General features: G+C 39.8%; 1 protein-coding gene across 1 annotated transcript; it reads left to right on the plus strand.

The window, feature by feature from the left end:
* The first annotated feature begins 13,681 nt into the window (after positions 1 to 13,681).
* Positions 13,682 to 15,903, plus strand: LOC129676214 (class I histocompatibility antigen, Gogo-B*0201 alpha chain-like). Its single transcript, XM_055606542.1, has 5 exons — positions 13,682 to 13,754; positions 13,938 to 14,207; positions 14,433 to 14,708; positions 15,368 to 15,643; positions 15,764 to 15,903. The coding sequence occupies exons 1-5, from the start codon at positions 13,682 to 13,684 to the stop codon at positions 15,901 to 15,903; spliced, it is 1,035 nt and encodes a 344-aa protein (XP_055462517.1).

Raw genomic sequence — 15,903 nt, forward strand, 5'->3', positions numbered from 1 at the left:
GATGTAAGCTGGTTTCCCTTTGTGAATTTGACAAAAAGATACATAGGTGATATCTGAAAAACAGGAAAACAAGTGTTTTTAATACTAATAATGTCACCAACAACCACACTGGATACCAAACCACAGTGGAGCACTTCTTTGCAAGACACAACCCATTCCTGCCACTCAAAACATATATGTACATTTAAGTCCCTGTGAGATACACAGCTACATCTTAAGCTGAAAGACATCAAGCAGGACTCTATCTTCTAAGGGTTCCCTGTTTATAAGCTTGACCCTTAGAGGTCAAGCTCCTCTGCATTTGTTTGGTGATGTGCAGACACGGTGTATGGCATAGTTCATAGAGCGCCTGGGCTTCAGGTCCTCCTGTACAGCCATCTCTGCTCCTCCTTCCCATCCTTAGATAAGAACATACAGTAAGTGTCTTCCTTTTTCTCATTAAAATTAATGTGTTTGCAGAAAGATTCAGGTCTACATTCCATATAGATATTTGCGCATCCATGTTGGTTTTTGTACTCATCACAATAACTACAAATGGAACCAGCCCAGATATCCACCAACAGATGATTGATTCTGTTTAAAATTAAATCAATCTATTTATTACAATTTATTCACTTGATTGGATTATTTTTAAGTACATATATGCAATGAAATTTTATGGTAAAGAACAGTTAATGTTATTCCATATCAATGTATTAGTCCTGACTTAGACATAAATCAGAAATGCTGATCTGACATTAGGTACAGCATATAGCTTCAGTCATTTAAAGGAAGGAAGTTTTTATAAAGTAACTACAGGTCCAGAGAAATGGCTCATCAAGTAAAAGAACTTGAAAGGCTGAAGAATTGATGAGTTCAATCTCCAGCACCCACAAGATAGAAGGAAAGGGTAAACTCCCTCAAGTTGTCCTCTGACCTCCACACAGACATGCCATGGAATACACAAACACACATGTTAGAAACAAACAAAAAAAAACATGTTTAAAAACAAAATAAATAACTAAATAAATAGTAAAACAAATAGATTTTTTAACTTATTGTTATCGATATTTCAGATTTTACTGAACATCATTGTTTGGTGTTAGAGTTATTTGAAAACATAGCAAACTTTTTTTGTGTTTCCATCCTTGTTAATGAATAACATTGTTTCATTTACTTGGGGCCAGAAAAATTTCAATAGTGAGCATGCTAAATTAGATTCTATGAGTTTAGAATCCTGTCACTTGTACTTTTAAAACTTTCCAAAGATCACTGCCTGTTACTGTTAGGTTTCTGTTGCTGTGATAAATACCATGTCTAAAAGCAGTAATCGGAAACAGTAGCTGAGACAACTGTGTACAAAGTTCTTCAAAATGATCAGAAAAGTTCATACAGTACTCTCAATGGTTCATCAAATAAAAGGGGTATCTTGAATTAGCCAATGGCTCTTGAATTTTTTATTTGAGGAGGAAAGAGTTTATTTCAGCCTAGTTTTAGTCCGTCACTGAGGGAAGTCAAGAACTCAAGGCAGAAACCTGGAGATATTCCTATGATGCAGAAGCCATGAAGAAGTGTTGCTTACTGGCGTGCTCCCCAGGGCTTGCTCAGCTTGCTTTCTTATACAGCCCTGAACCACCTACCCAGAGGTGGACCACCCACAGTGATCTGGGTCCTACCACAACAATTATAAATTAAAACAAAACAAAACAAAACAAAAACGCTCTACAAACTTTCTCACAATCTAATGGGCAGTATTTTCCCAATTGAAGTTCAGTCTTCCCAAATGATTCTAACTTATGTCAAATTGACAAAAAAACCTAACCAACACAATAGCAATCTGGGAAATTCAAGAACCACTGGCTGATTCAAAATTCCTTTTTTGTTTGATGAACTACTGAAAGTACCATATGGAGTTTTCTGATCATTTTGAAGAACTTTCTACATAGTAGCTCAGCTATTCCTTTTTTGTTCGGTTGGTTTTAATTTTGCTTTGTTTTTGAGACAAGGTCTCACCCTGTAGCCCAGTCTAGCCTCGCAATTCACTATGTAGATCAGGCTAGCTTCACTACTCATTCTTTAGACCAGGCTGGCCTTACACTCACAAGCGTTTTGCCTCCCTGTGGCTCCCAAGCCCTGGGATTAAAGACATGTGTTACTGCACCTGGCTTCAGCGACTCATTACACAAATCCAGTGGTACACACAGCATTATTTCTCCCATTTTCTAGGATGAATCACAGTCTCAGCAGGATAAATCTAGCAGAAGTAATATAGCAGATGAAAAGACTTTTTTCTCTCTCCCGAGAGTATGTACATACAATTGGTGAATGGAGTTTTAGTTTGCTTTACCTAGTGACAGCAAAATGCTCTTTTAAAATATATATATAGTTTTGTTTTTAAGGTGACTAAAGATCATATAATTGGATATTTTAACCACAATAATGCAAACTTTTATATCTTGTTCCTGTAACTATTAATGTGCTATACCAATTCCAATAGAATCAATAATTAAACCTAATTGTTATCAAACATCTAGTATTCTACTTGAATGCTTATTTAAAAAAATCAAATTCTAGTCTATTTTTGCATTTTCTGGCCAGCTTGAACACTGTTTAATTTTATGTTTGTGTTACTAAACAATACTTTTTCAGAGCCTAGGTTAAGTGAATTAATTAAAATACTTTAATTGCAAGAAGAATTATTACATAACAATCTACCAAATTATAACACATATGTGTATGTGATATTTGTTACACAAATTATAAAAATTATTTGAGAGAAGTAAAATATCATTTTACTATTTAATATAATTTTAAATGAAACATAATATTATGTACTTATTCAAAATATGCATTTTATTGATTTCCCTGACTTAAACACAGTTTTATACATTTTAATTACAAGTTTGAAAGGAAGTTTGTATTTTTAATTTCTTTATTTACTTCTTGTGAACTACTGTGAAGATTTTTCAGTGGTGGGAAAGGCAAATTGGAAAAAGATTTGCATTTTCATAATGTAATATCTCTCATTCGCAGAGTAAATGAATTCTGTAGCACAACATTCATTCCACAACAGAAGAATCTCCAAATATTATTCTCTAATCCATATTTTATCTCATTTCTTATTTCTACCTTTGATTTCAAGGTTTTTCTTGTTTTATACTTCTGCAGAAGAATTAAGCCAACTCTGTAGGCTCATGTTTTCTGTTCACTTTACTTAGCAAGTGGATTTTCATAGCTTTCTGCCTCACATGGCATATTTACTGAAGCTGACAAGACAGCATTTGACCATGTACTAGAATGTTATGCTGAAGGTTATCTTGCATAAAATAGTTTTATAATATCTAAGAATCATAATTATTGCTTTAAAGCAGAATAGTAAAGGAGATGGCCTAGTTTGGAAACTAGTTAACAAAAACTTCTCAGAAAAAAATTCATCTGAGCCTCATGAACAGGAGTTGAGTAGATCAGGCAAGCTGGATGTAGAAATCTCTTTGCATAAAGAAGGATACAAGCAAATACTCCAAGGATAGAGAAAGTATATAGGAAACATGAGACCTTAATGGAAACAAAGAAAGCTGCACTTCAGAAAACAAGCACACAACTTCTCTGGGAAAGATCGAATCATTGGGATCTAAGAGCAACAGAAGAAAGTTCAAGGACATGAGATGTCTGTATTTTGAAAAGGCTAAGTGTTCTAAAATAAAACCATTACATAATTGTCAAAAGAAGAAGAACAACAACAAAAAGGCATGTAAACAGTGAAATGAGGAAGGAAGAAGCAGGTAAAATGAGCTCGTTGAATTCACTATTTCAGTCATTCAGTAAAGAGTCATGAAATGTCATACTAGAGAGCTGAGCCAGAAAGTAATGGAAGAGCAAGGAAACATCAGGGAATGCAATATTTAAAATTCAAATGAGGTTGTTGCGTTAGCCAAAGACCATTCACAGAGAGGACCTAGACTCCCTGCTCAGTCTTCATGTGGGTTCCCTAGTAAGAGGATAAGAGACAGTCTCTGACATGAACTAGGTTGCCTGTTCCTTGATCACTTCTCCCTGGTGGGGTGACCTTCCCACAGGGGAAGAGGATCCAGGCAGTCCTGATGTGACCTGATAGGCTAGGCTCAGACAGTAAGGGAGGAGGACTTCCCCTATCAGTGGACTAGGGAAGAAGAATAGGGGAGAAAGAGGGAAGAAATGTGGGACCAGGGGGAGATGAGGGAGGGGTTTACAGCTGGGATACAAAATGAATAAATTGTAAATAATAATAATAAATATCTTTCTATTCAGTTAAAAATTCAAATGAAGAAGAAGACAAGTTTAGGATAATAACTGACATATGCTAAATGCTCTTTTAAATAAAAATAATATATTTTAATACAGTTAACAAATGTTACATATATATGACTCAAATTAACAGAATCAGAGATAAAAAAACTAAACATTACAACAAACTCCAAAAAAATCACCACATTGTTAGGGCTACTTTAAAAATTTATATTTTATATTTTATTGAGTTAGAAAGACTAAAAGAGTATAAGACAACTATGTAGGGTTGTTAAAAGAACCATGTGATGAGTCTCATGTTATCTTGTGCTAACAAATACACAATACAAAAATATAAAATAGATATACCATGTTAAAATAAAAAACTTAATAAATTACAATAATTAATTAATTTTCTTATAATGTACTGGTAGAAATGGCAATATTGAGAGGCACATTGTAGTCAGTTAGAAGCCATAATGAGTGTGCTGTGCTCCTGGTTTAACAAGTGGTGTGTGAAGTTTCTCAGTGAAACAAAGACAACAGGAAGCAGTGGGTAGCTCATGTTCAGTTGCTGCCATGTTAGAGGCAACTTTAGGTACCCAAGAAAGTATGTCTTAAGAGAACTGGTTCTTGAACTTCAGAAGAGATATATGTACTGGAGAGAGTTGTGATACATCAACATGCAGGCAAATAGAAGAGGGTGAGTGAAGAAAAAAAGCAATGTGGGGTTCGACATTTTTAAGGTCACAATTAATTTGCCACACCAGTTAACTGAACAAAAGACTGGCAACGTAGTAAAATGAAGATGTCCAGGGAAGAACTGAGTCGGAGTTGAAGTATAAAGCCTGGTGAAAGGAAGCTGTTTGTAAATACAGGAGAAGCCCCTTGTTACTCCACTCCACTGTCTCACGAGGAACTTTTCCTGCTGGTGACTGTCCCTTAACGTACAGGCCAGTGGCATGGCATCCGCAATCCACCCACAGATGAGTAACAGAGGAAGCAGCTGATCACAGCTCCATCTCCCACTTCAGTGTCTACTTCACAATCAGAGAACAAACTGCTTTCTCCTAGTAAGGCCCTGGGGCACGTGCTTTGACACCTAGGGTCATGCCCAGGTGCCCTGTTCCCTGAGCTCTTTCCTCCCCTTTCCCATTTGTTCTAGTCTGTCAGCAGGCTCTCACATGGTAAAAACAGATGGATAGACTAACTGAATGTTTTTCCACTGGGGTTACTTTGCCTTGAAAGTTTTCCCAGGATAGGATTCCTAAGTTTATTACTTATAGATGATCAGCTTGTATGTTTCTTCCTAATCCTATTTCTGTCTGTCAATCTTTATTCGTTCAAACCTCAATTTAAATGCCACCTTTCTCTTCAATTACAAAAGATGTCTCTCCCATCCTGGAAACTCTAGCGGCCTTTGTTTCAATATAAGCTACAAAACTTAGGTATATAAAAATCTGTTTATTTTTCTGACTTTTATCACCATTTCTGGCCATAAATCTTTTTAGAATAGATACCCTGTCTTGTGTATTTTCTAATAAAATAATGAACATATGTGTTAGAAACATTTAGCAATAGCCCAAACCTTTTGGACTGTCAGACACTAGTAAACTTTCCAAAAATAAAAGAAATGTACTTCTGTTTTACAAAGTAGGAATGCTGAAGAACCTTTCCCTAAAGGTCCTAAATATCACATCATTATTCTCATATAAACCAAAGGAGTTAAAAATTATTGTTATAAAGAATTATTCTGCTCACACAGTTAACAAATTCCCACTAAAACCAGAAAACCGGTCTTTTCTTTTCCAAATCTAGAACAAAATTCTTTAAGTGGTCCCAAATGAAGCAGGCTAACTCAACAACAAATAGCCTGAGCACAATAAATCACCACATAATGAAGAAATACTCACTCAGAGAAAAAGGAAAAATCACTTCTTTCTTATCTTGCAAAACTAGACAAGAATATAACACAAGAAGAAGCCAGACTTTTTAAAATGAATCTTACATGGTAAGGACTCAAGAACGGTTTTTAAGCACCCACATTCTCAAAACATTCATGGGAAGAAATGTCTCTCTGTCTGAGGACTCTTATTTTTAAAGGATCTAGTATCTCTCTTTAAAGAGTGTACTCAAGAAAACAACCTTAGAAATACAGAATCTCATATAGTACAGAACATCTAAACTGTGTCTTCTGCAGAGCACTGTGGGAAAGTGTATTATCTGTTGTCACTGAAAGCACATAACAAGCATGTAAAATTGTCATACAAGATCCCAATAATAAATAAGAGATATATGCAACAGTATCAGACAATTCTTGTGAGAAGCCCAATGTATCTTCCTGACTATTCTCTTCAATCCAGCTAGTAGTTTAGTTCCTTTGTTGAATAAGGAATCATCAGTCTAGCAAAGACCCGTTACATAGAAATCAACCAAAATTAAAGAATCTCCATAGTTTGCACACTCAACACACACTGGCCCTGATGGAACAGCAGGAAAGAGAATGCTTGGATTCTTCACCGTGGCAGCCCTCTGGTCCTTAAACCTTCCTTTCCTAGCACTCAGTCTTCCATCAAGGGATCAAGGCAGAAAAGTCTGTCTCTGAGAGTAATGAGGTGACAGCTAAGCAAATGAAAACAACTTACTTAACTGTGATCAGAAATACTCAGCAGGGAGCACAAAGCAGACTCCAAGAGCTGGTGCAGAGCTGCTTTTAAGAGATACTGAGTACTTTCCCTAGAGACCTCCAGACACAGAAGGCCCTACATCCTGGTTTGGTTTGCTTTTTCTTATTTTCTTCCATGGCATGAGTCAGTTGCCTTATGTGGAACTGAGCTACACAGAATTTTTTCGGGCTTCCCTCTTCCCTACTGTGACTTCAAGAGCTCCTGACTTCTCTTTGTAAAACTGTCTAGACTGTGCCCAAGTGTCTACTCTTTTCATTACATTGTAAGTGAAAAAACCAAGCCAGCACTGAATGCTGGGTCCCTCCTCACACTTCCCTTTTTCTCTTCCCCAGCTGACACTCTGATGAAATTTTAGCATTTTCTGAGCTGCAATATTCCTTGTTGAAAACAAAAATGTGGATACGGGTTTGTTTTATATTTAAATTGTGGTTATGGAATTCATTTACAAAGATGATACATAAAGTTTAACATAGTGCCCAAATATTTTATAACTCCCCATACAATGCTGAGCTCAGTATTACAGTTTTATCCCCTGCCCTGAAATAGGTATAAAAAAAATCTCTTATTTTATGCACCCTTGGTTTGGAAGTTTGCTTCTACTCGTGTGTAAACTGGGAGACCCTGGAGCAGGTGAAATTTTGCCTAACCTGTGGGCTGCAAAGCTCATGGTATGAGAAACAAGAGGAACTTCTAAAGAAACTGCAACCCTTACACTAACATGTTCTTGACCATCTAGCCTCAACTAGCCTCACTGCATAGTGAGAGCAGAGGAAACACAGCACACCCCAGAGGGAACCCTTTCCTAGTCAAGCTGACCAGGCAGACACTAATGTCAATTTTTCTTTATTATTATTATTTATTACAGTTCTCCACTTTGTTTCCCAGCTGTAGACCCCACCCTCATCTCCTCCCAGCAGCACCCCCCTCCTTCTTCCCCTATGTCTCTCCTTTAGTCCACTGATAGGGACTTCCTCCCCTACCCTCTGACTGTAGCCTATCAGGTCTCACCAGGACTGTCTGGATCTTCTTTCTCTGTGGTCTAGGTAGGCCATTTTACCAGTGAGAGGTGATCAAAGAGCCAGCCACTGAGTCCATATCAAAGACAGCCCCTACTTCTCTTACTAGGGAACCTACATGAAGATTTAGCTGCTCATGGGCTACATCTGAGCAGGGGGTCTAGGTCCTCTCCGTGCATGGTTCTTGGTTGATTCATCAGTCTTTGCAGAACACCCTGGGGCCAAATTTTTGGCTCTGTTGGTCTCCTTGTGGAGCTACTATCCCCTCCAGATTTTTCTATCTTTCCCTTCTTCCATAAAATTACCTGCACTCTTCTCTGCCCAAGTTTGGCTAGGAGTCTCAGCATTTTCTTCAATACCCTGCTGGGTAGAGTCTTTCAGAGGCCCCCTGAGGAATGCTGTTCTGTTCCCTGTTTTCTCCTACTTCCAATGTCTATCCTGTTTGCCCTCCTGAATGAGGATTAAGCCTCTTCCTAGAGTTTTTCTTGTTGTTTAGCTTCTTTAGGACTACAGATTTTAGTATGTTATCCTATATTATATATCTAATATCCACTTATAATTGAGTATATACCATGTGTCTTTCTGGGTCTGTGTTATCTCACTCAGGATGATATTTCTAGTTCCAACCATTTACCTGCAAATTTCATGATCTCCTTGTTTTTAATGGCTGAGTAGTATTCCATTGTGTAAATGTGCCACAATTTCGGTATCCATTCTTCATTTGAGGGACATAGCAGCTTTATTCATAATAGCCAGAATCTGGAAACAGCCTAGATGATCTTTTTTTTTTTTTTTTTTTTTTTTTTTGAGACAAGGTTTCTCTATGTAGTCCTGGCTGTCCTGGAACTCTCTCTATAGACCAAGCTGGCCTTGAGATCCATTTGCCTCCCAAGGGCTGGGACTAAAGTCATGCTCCACCACTGTCCAGAAAGTCTCTATTTCTTTGGTTATTCTTTTCTTTCATTTTTTTCTTTTGCTGTCCCTATTGATTCTAGGTTTTGTTCTTTTTTATTAATGTTTTAGGATAGCATGGAAATGATTGATTCATTCTTACATTTTGAAACACGTGTCACATTTGTTCCCCTTTATCATCCCTCCTACACTCCCTTCCCTCATACCCAAAGCCACAAGCTGCTGATCTACTTCCTCTCTACAAAAATCATCTCACCTTCCATACTCATGTCACATGTAATCTATTACCAACTCTCACCTCTTTCCTTCTCCTTTAAGAAAATGTTCTTCTGTCTCACAATCTCCTTTATACTTCTGTGACATGTGTGTGCATGCTGTGTGTGTGTGTGTGTGTGTGTGTGTGTGTGTGTGTGTGTGTGTAGAGAGAGAGAGAGAGAGGGAGACAGAGAGAGAGGGAATCACATGATGATTTCTGGTTCTAAACACATTTCTACAAATGCTGTAATTTCATTTCAAGTAAAAAGTCTGTGTATATCTACCATACTTACTCCACTCACTCATCTGTTGACATAATCTAAGCTGGTTTTACTTCATAGCTATTTTAGAAGAGTAGCAAAAGAAAAACAAACACATGTAAATATCTGGTATGCTACCTTAAATTCCTCTGACATATACTTAAGAGACATATGGTGGGTCATATAGGAGTCCTATATTTAGCTTTTTGAGATATTTCCATAATAATTTCCATAGTGTCTGCCCTAGTTTATAATACTGACACCAACATTTATTGTCATATATTTTATGATGACCATTCTGACTGGGGCAAGATGGAATCTCAAAACAATCCTAAATGGTTATTTCCCAGGATACGTATTTGAAGCACTGCTTCAAGTATCTTGCCCACTTTTATTTTCTCTTTTAAGAACTCCTGTTCAGCTCATTAACTTGTTTATTGATTGCACAGTTGCAAATGGGTGGTTTTAACTTTGCAGTTCCTTATATATGCTATCTATCATTCTCTGTCTAATATAGAGTCTTCTGTATTATAGACTTTTTTCATTCTGTGATAGTTATTATTGCTATATTGAAGGTCTCTCATTTCATGTAATTCCATTTGCCAATTCTTGGAATTTTAAAAATATATTACTACTGTCTTTTTTCAGAAAACTTGAAGCATTTTTTCCTGATGCTTTTCTCTAACAGTTTCAAAGCTTTGGGTCTTACATTGTTCCAATCTGATCACTGTTCCATTCTGAAATTATTTCCATTAAGAGTGTGAGATATGGATTTAGTTGTTTTTATGTGAAGAAATTCAAACTCCCATCCTTCATATGTTAAACAGCTTTCTCCAACACGTTTTTATCTCCATCAAAAATTATATTACCCTATCTGTTTGAGTGTATTTCTGTGTTCTCAATTCTATTTCACTGTTCCAATGTGGTTTTTGCTAGTATCATGCTGTGTCTGTACTGGTGGCTCTGTAATATAATTTGAGATCAAGTATAGTAATACCTCCAGAATTGTATTTCTGTTTAGAATTCTTTTGGTTCTTTGAGTCTTTAGTGTTTCTGTATGGATTTTGGGATTGTTTTTATGGTTTGGTTAAAAACATCATTACAATTTTGGTAATATATCCATTTTTCTACATTAATTCTGCCAACCTATGAACATTCTATTTAGTAGTGTCTACTTCAGTTTCTTGCTCCAGTATATTAACATTTTCTTTGTAGAGGTCTTTCCCTTCCTTCATTAGGTTCATTCTTACATGTTTCAGCTTTTAGAAGACACTGTAAATGAAATATTTTCCATGATTTATTTGTCAGCAAATTTATTACTGGTATATTGAGAGCTATTTTTGTATGTTGATTGCATGCCACCTGCTATGCCTAAAGCATTTATGAGTGCTTTAGCAAAGTCATTAGGATTGGCTATGCATAAACTCATGTTATCTACAGATTAGGATAATCTGTATTTGAATTCTATTTGTATTTTCCTTTTTTCTTTTGCACTATTGCCCTAGCCTCAACCTCAAGCTTTATCTTAAATAAGCATGGGAAGTACACCTTGTCTTATCCTTGATTTTAGAGATAATGCTTTTATGTTGTTCTCCTTTCATATAATGTTGTCTATAGGTTTGTCATGTGCCCTTTGTTATAGCTTACTTTTACAGAAGCAGGAAGGGAAACATGAAGTTATTTTTCCTCTGAAGACTTAACAGGTTGGATAAGAAGGACCTTTGTGTGTGTGTGTGTGGGGGGGTGGTCCTCCCACTTTCCTGTCAGGGTGTATTGTCTGCTGCTGGTGACAGATTACTATTATTGGGTTTAATTCCTTCAGCAATGCTACAACCTCACAAGTTACCTTCCACTTTCTCTCATGAATCACCCACTCTCAGATCCCACATACTAACAGGAACATACCATTAAGAGTGTAGGCATAGGAAATTCCCGAACAAGTGAGTTTCCAATAAATATTTTCTAGGATTCTGAGAGTACAGAAAGAAACAAAATGGAGGTGATCTTTCCTGGTTCACAAGGCAGAGGCACTGAATTTACCTGCTTGATCCCGCCACCATCACTCTTCAAATACAGCTAACAGTTCTTTTTCCCGGGGGTGTAGCAGCCTTTCCATGTTGCTTCATCCTTAGCTTCTCCTACGGACTGCCCACTCCCCCTCACAGGTGTCTGCGAATCTGTGTCCAAGTCAGTGAACACAATGCTTCGTGGGGGGTGTTCACTTGCTTATGGACTGGAGGCATGTATGGTTTCAAGACAAAAATGCACAGGCTTCTGCTCTTCATGGCCAAAAGGATTGACTTTACAATCTTTGAAGATGATTCCCACCAGACTAGCTGTGAACACACTAGAGGTGTGGAGGGTGCCTTGCCAGTGTCTGTTGGATGTCCATATCTTAAACCATATTTTTTCAGAGTCTCAAATATTGTACCTACAGAATTTAGAAATAGTTTCCCTTTCTATCTGACGAAAAGCCTTTCCAAGGTATGCCAGCTCCCTTCTCTTCTGCTTTTGCCTACTGCTTGGTGTCAAGGTATATTGTATTCTTTTATTTTATTTTTGATTAATTAATTCAGTTTACATCTTGGTCATAGGCCCCATGCTCCTCTCCTCTCATTCCCACCCTCCCTACCACATCCCCTCTTCCCTGTTCTTCAGAATAGGGGATTCCCCTACCCAGACACCACAGCTCCTCTTCTATTTACATGAGGGCTGCATTCATCTTCCTTTCCTGTGGCCTGGTAGGGAAGTTCCATTAGGAGGAAGTGGCAGAAAAAAATCAGGCAATATAGTCCCTGTCAGAGATGTCCCCCACTCCCGTACCTCGGGAGCCCACTTGAAGCCTAAGATATCCATCGGGCTTGTCTCCTTGGGGTCTGTACATTGTAGTATGTCTATCCTGTGTTCTATGACTGATACCTGCTTATAAGTGAGCATATACCATATGTGTCTTTCTGGGTCTGTGTTACCTCACTCATCATGATCTTTTTTAGTTCCATCTATTTGCCTGCAAATTTCATGATCTCCTTGTTTTTAATGGCTGAGTAGTATTCCATTGTGTAAATGTGCCACAATTTCTGTATCCATTTTATGTTGAGGGACATCTAGGTTGTTTCTAGTTTCTGGCTATTACTAATAAAGCTGCTATGAACATGATTAAGCAAATGTCCTTGTTGTATGGTGGAGCATCTTTTGGGTGTATACCCAGGAGTGGTGTGGCTGTGTCTTGTATTCTTTAACAAATCACAGGGTCAGTGTATCTGAATTCCACCTTCCCTGTGTTTCCTTTGCACTGCTTCCCTCCCTTACACTTCCACACAATGCACACCTCACATTCTGTTTCAGACTCTGGGTGTCTGTGAGCACCTTCTTTCCTGCACAGACTCAGATGGCAGTATTTGAGACTGCATTGCGAATAGCCTTGAAGAATTAACATTGGTGTCCTTTCATTGTCACAACAAAGGCGAACATGCACATTATTAAAAACAGTTCCCCACACATACTGTTTTTACCGATTTTTTTCATATACTTTAACTTGTAACATAACAGGTTAAAGGCAGAAGTATATATAAAACTCCAGTAATGAAAGACATGCCAAATTGTAGCATGTAACAAAAAAAAAAAAAAATCAATTCTTCTCAGTATATTTTGGGTAATAGTTCTTTCATAAAACTATTCTTATAATACATTATTACTAAAACCTCTTAAGTGAATTATTTTAATAATGTATTTATTTGTATTTTATATGCGTTGGTGCTTTGCTTTCATGTATGTCCATGTGTCAGACCCCTGGCACAGGAGTCACAGACAGTTGTGAGCCGCCATGTGGGTGCTGGGAGTTGAACCTGGTCCTCTGAAAGAGCAGTCAGTGCTCTTAACAGCTGAGCCATCTCTCCAGCCCAAGAGAATTATTCTTTAAGGTTGTACTTGTAATGTTAAAATAGTGATAGAGACAAACCACAGTTAGGAGCTCACCCTCATTCTTAAAGCCGTGCACAGACACCTCAGCAAGACTTACGAAACGGGGTAACAGCGAGCACTGGATGCATGTTAGGGTCTAGCTGAAGGCCCAGGGTCACAGCAGAGGCTCCTGCAGTCCCTTCAGATATCCCAGAAAGGGGATTCCTCACAGCCCTGGAGTTTCCCTTCTTTTTTTGTAAACCAAATAAAGATCTTCTGCGTGGACACTGATGACTAGCTCCAATTCTCATTCTGATTGGATATCAGGTTCCCAGAGAACTGCTGTTAAAGTTCCCTGTTATGTAGTCACCACAGACCTACAGGGACTGACTCTCTCCAAATCCAGAGAATGGAGTCTTCAGCATTCCTCACTCTCTACCTGCTGCTGGGGACTTCCCTTGTGCTGACCCAGACCTTTAAACGTGAGTACAGGTCTTGAGGGAAAATCTTTTACAAGAAGAGCACCTAGGAAGCCTATCCAGCCACACTCTTCCAGCTGGGCTGGCCACACCCAGACTCCCTTGAGCCCTGAACCTCCTGTTTCCCTTCCACTGCCTGCCCTGGGAGGAAGGTCAAGTCAGACACCAGCCCCTTGCTTCCTTCAGGTTCCCACTCCTTGCGGTACTTCGACATCGTGGTGTCAAGGCCTGGCCTCGAGGAGACCTTCTACAGGACTATTGGGTTTGTGGACGACACAGAGTTTGTGCGCTTCAACAATGAGGCAGCAAATCCAAGGTTCGAGCCCCGAGTGCCCTGGATGGAGCAGGTGGGACAGAAGTACTGGGATGACCAGACACGTGTTGCCGAAGTCGCAGAGCAGCAGATTCGAGCATACTTTCCGAAACTGAGAGGCTACTTCAATCAGAGCACGAACAGTAAGTGACCCTGAACTCAGGTGGTGGCCAAGCCTTTTCTACATCCCCACATAGCCAGGTCCAAGGTTCAGCCCAAGGCTGAGACCACAGATAACCTTGACCAAGAAGAGCTGAGAGGACTGAGTCCTTTGTGGTTCTCAGTTTAGGTCCAAACATGGTTGGATGGGTAGGGAGGATGAAAGGACTGGGCCAAGGGGTTGAGACTGACTTGTGGGATGGGGCCAGGTTCTCACACCATCCAGAGGATGACTGGCTGCTACATTGGACCAGATGGGCACCTACTTCACGCATACCGTCAGTTTGGCTATGATGGGCAAGATTATCTCACCCTGAACGAGGACCTGAGCACCTGGACTGCGGCAGACAAGGCAGCTGAGATAACCCGGCGTGAGTGGGAGGCAGAAGATATGGCTGAACACTGGAGGGTCTACCTGCAGGGCCCTTGCGTTGTGTGGCTCCTTAAGTACCTGGAGATGGGAAATGAGACTCTGCTGCATGCAGGTAGGAGGGGCAAAGAAGCAATTCCTCCTAATGAGCTGGAGCCCACATCTCCTGAGAAGAAGGGAGGGGGCAATGAGATCAACTGGAATTCCGTGTGTCTGTCTGTGTCTGTCTCTGCGTGTGTCTCACTGTCTCTCTGACTTTGTCTCTCTATCTCTATTTGTTTCTCTGTCTCTCTGTTTCTTTGTCTCTGTCTCTCTTTGTCTCTCTCTCTCTCTCTACACACACACACACACACACACACACACACACACACACGGAGAGGGAAGAGTGACCCTGGGTTTCCTGGCCAACATCAGAGTATGGCTCGTCAGAGGGCTCACTCTTCTCTCAAAGTCTCAGTTAAGATTCTGTCTCAGGATAGGAGAAAAGATCTCTAAATTGTCATTCCCTTCCATCTGCAGTCCGTTGTGAGCCATGGCCTGTCTCAGGTTAGATTCTCTGCCTCCACACAGTGGTATGGTATGTCTGCAGCTGTCATGTAGAGTCTCGGCCCCGCTCAGTCAGAACAAAAGGTGTGTGTGTGTGTGTGTGTGTGCCTGGTAACCTAGAGTCTCCTACATGCTATTTTCCTGTCTGCTCCCAAAATGATCACAAGAATACCACCGAATCCCAAGGAAAAAAATGTTAATGTGCAAATTTTCCAACTTTCCTTTCAGATCCCCCAGAGGCACATGTGACCCATCACCCCAGACCTGGAGGAGATGTCACCCTGAGGTGCTGGGCCCTGGGCTTCTACCCTGCTGACATCACCCTAACCTGGCAGAGGGATGGGGAAGACCTGACCCAGGACACGGGGCTTGTGGAGACCAGGCCTTCAGGGGATGGTACCTTCCAGAAGTGGGCCGCTGTGGTGGTGCCTCCCGGAGAAGAGCAGAGATATGTGTGTAATGTGCAGCATGAGGGGCTGCCTGAGCCCCTCACCCTAAGATGGAGTAAGTAGGGTGTTGGCACACAATCTATTGTCAGGGAAAGCAGAAGCCCTTCTAGAGACCCTGAGCGGGGTCAAGGTTGAAATGTGGAGCCAGGGGCCTACATTTTTCATTTCTTTCCAGGCAGACCTCCCCAGTCTTTCATCCCCATCATAGTAGTGGCTGTTGGCCTGATTCTCCTGGGAGCTTCCGTGGCTGCTGTTGTAATGTGGAGGAAGACCTCAGGTAGGGAAAGGGGAAACCTAAGTTTTCTTTCCAACTGA

Source organism: Psammomys obesus, unplaced genomic scaffold, assembly GCF_907164565.1.
Source record: "Psammomys obesus unplaced genomic scaffold, mPsaObe1.curated_primary_1811, whole genome shotgun sequence".
Classification (NCBI taxonomy): Eukaryota; Metazoa; Chordata; class Mammalia; order Rodentia; family Muridae; genus Psammomys; species Psammomys obesus.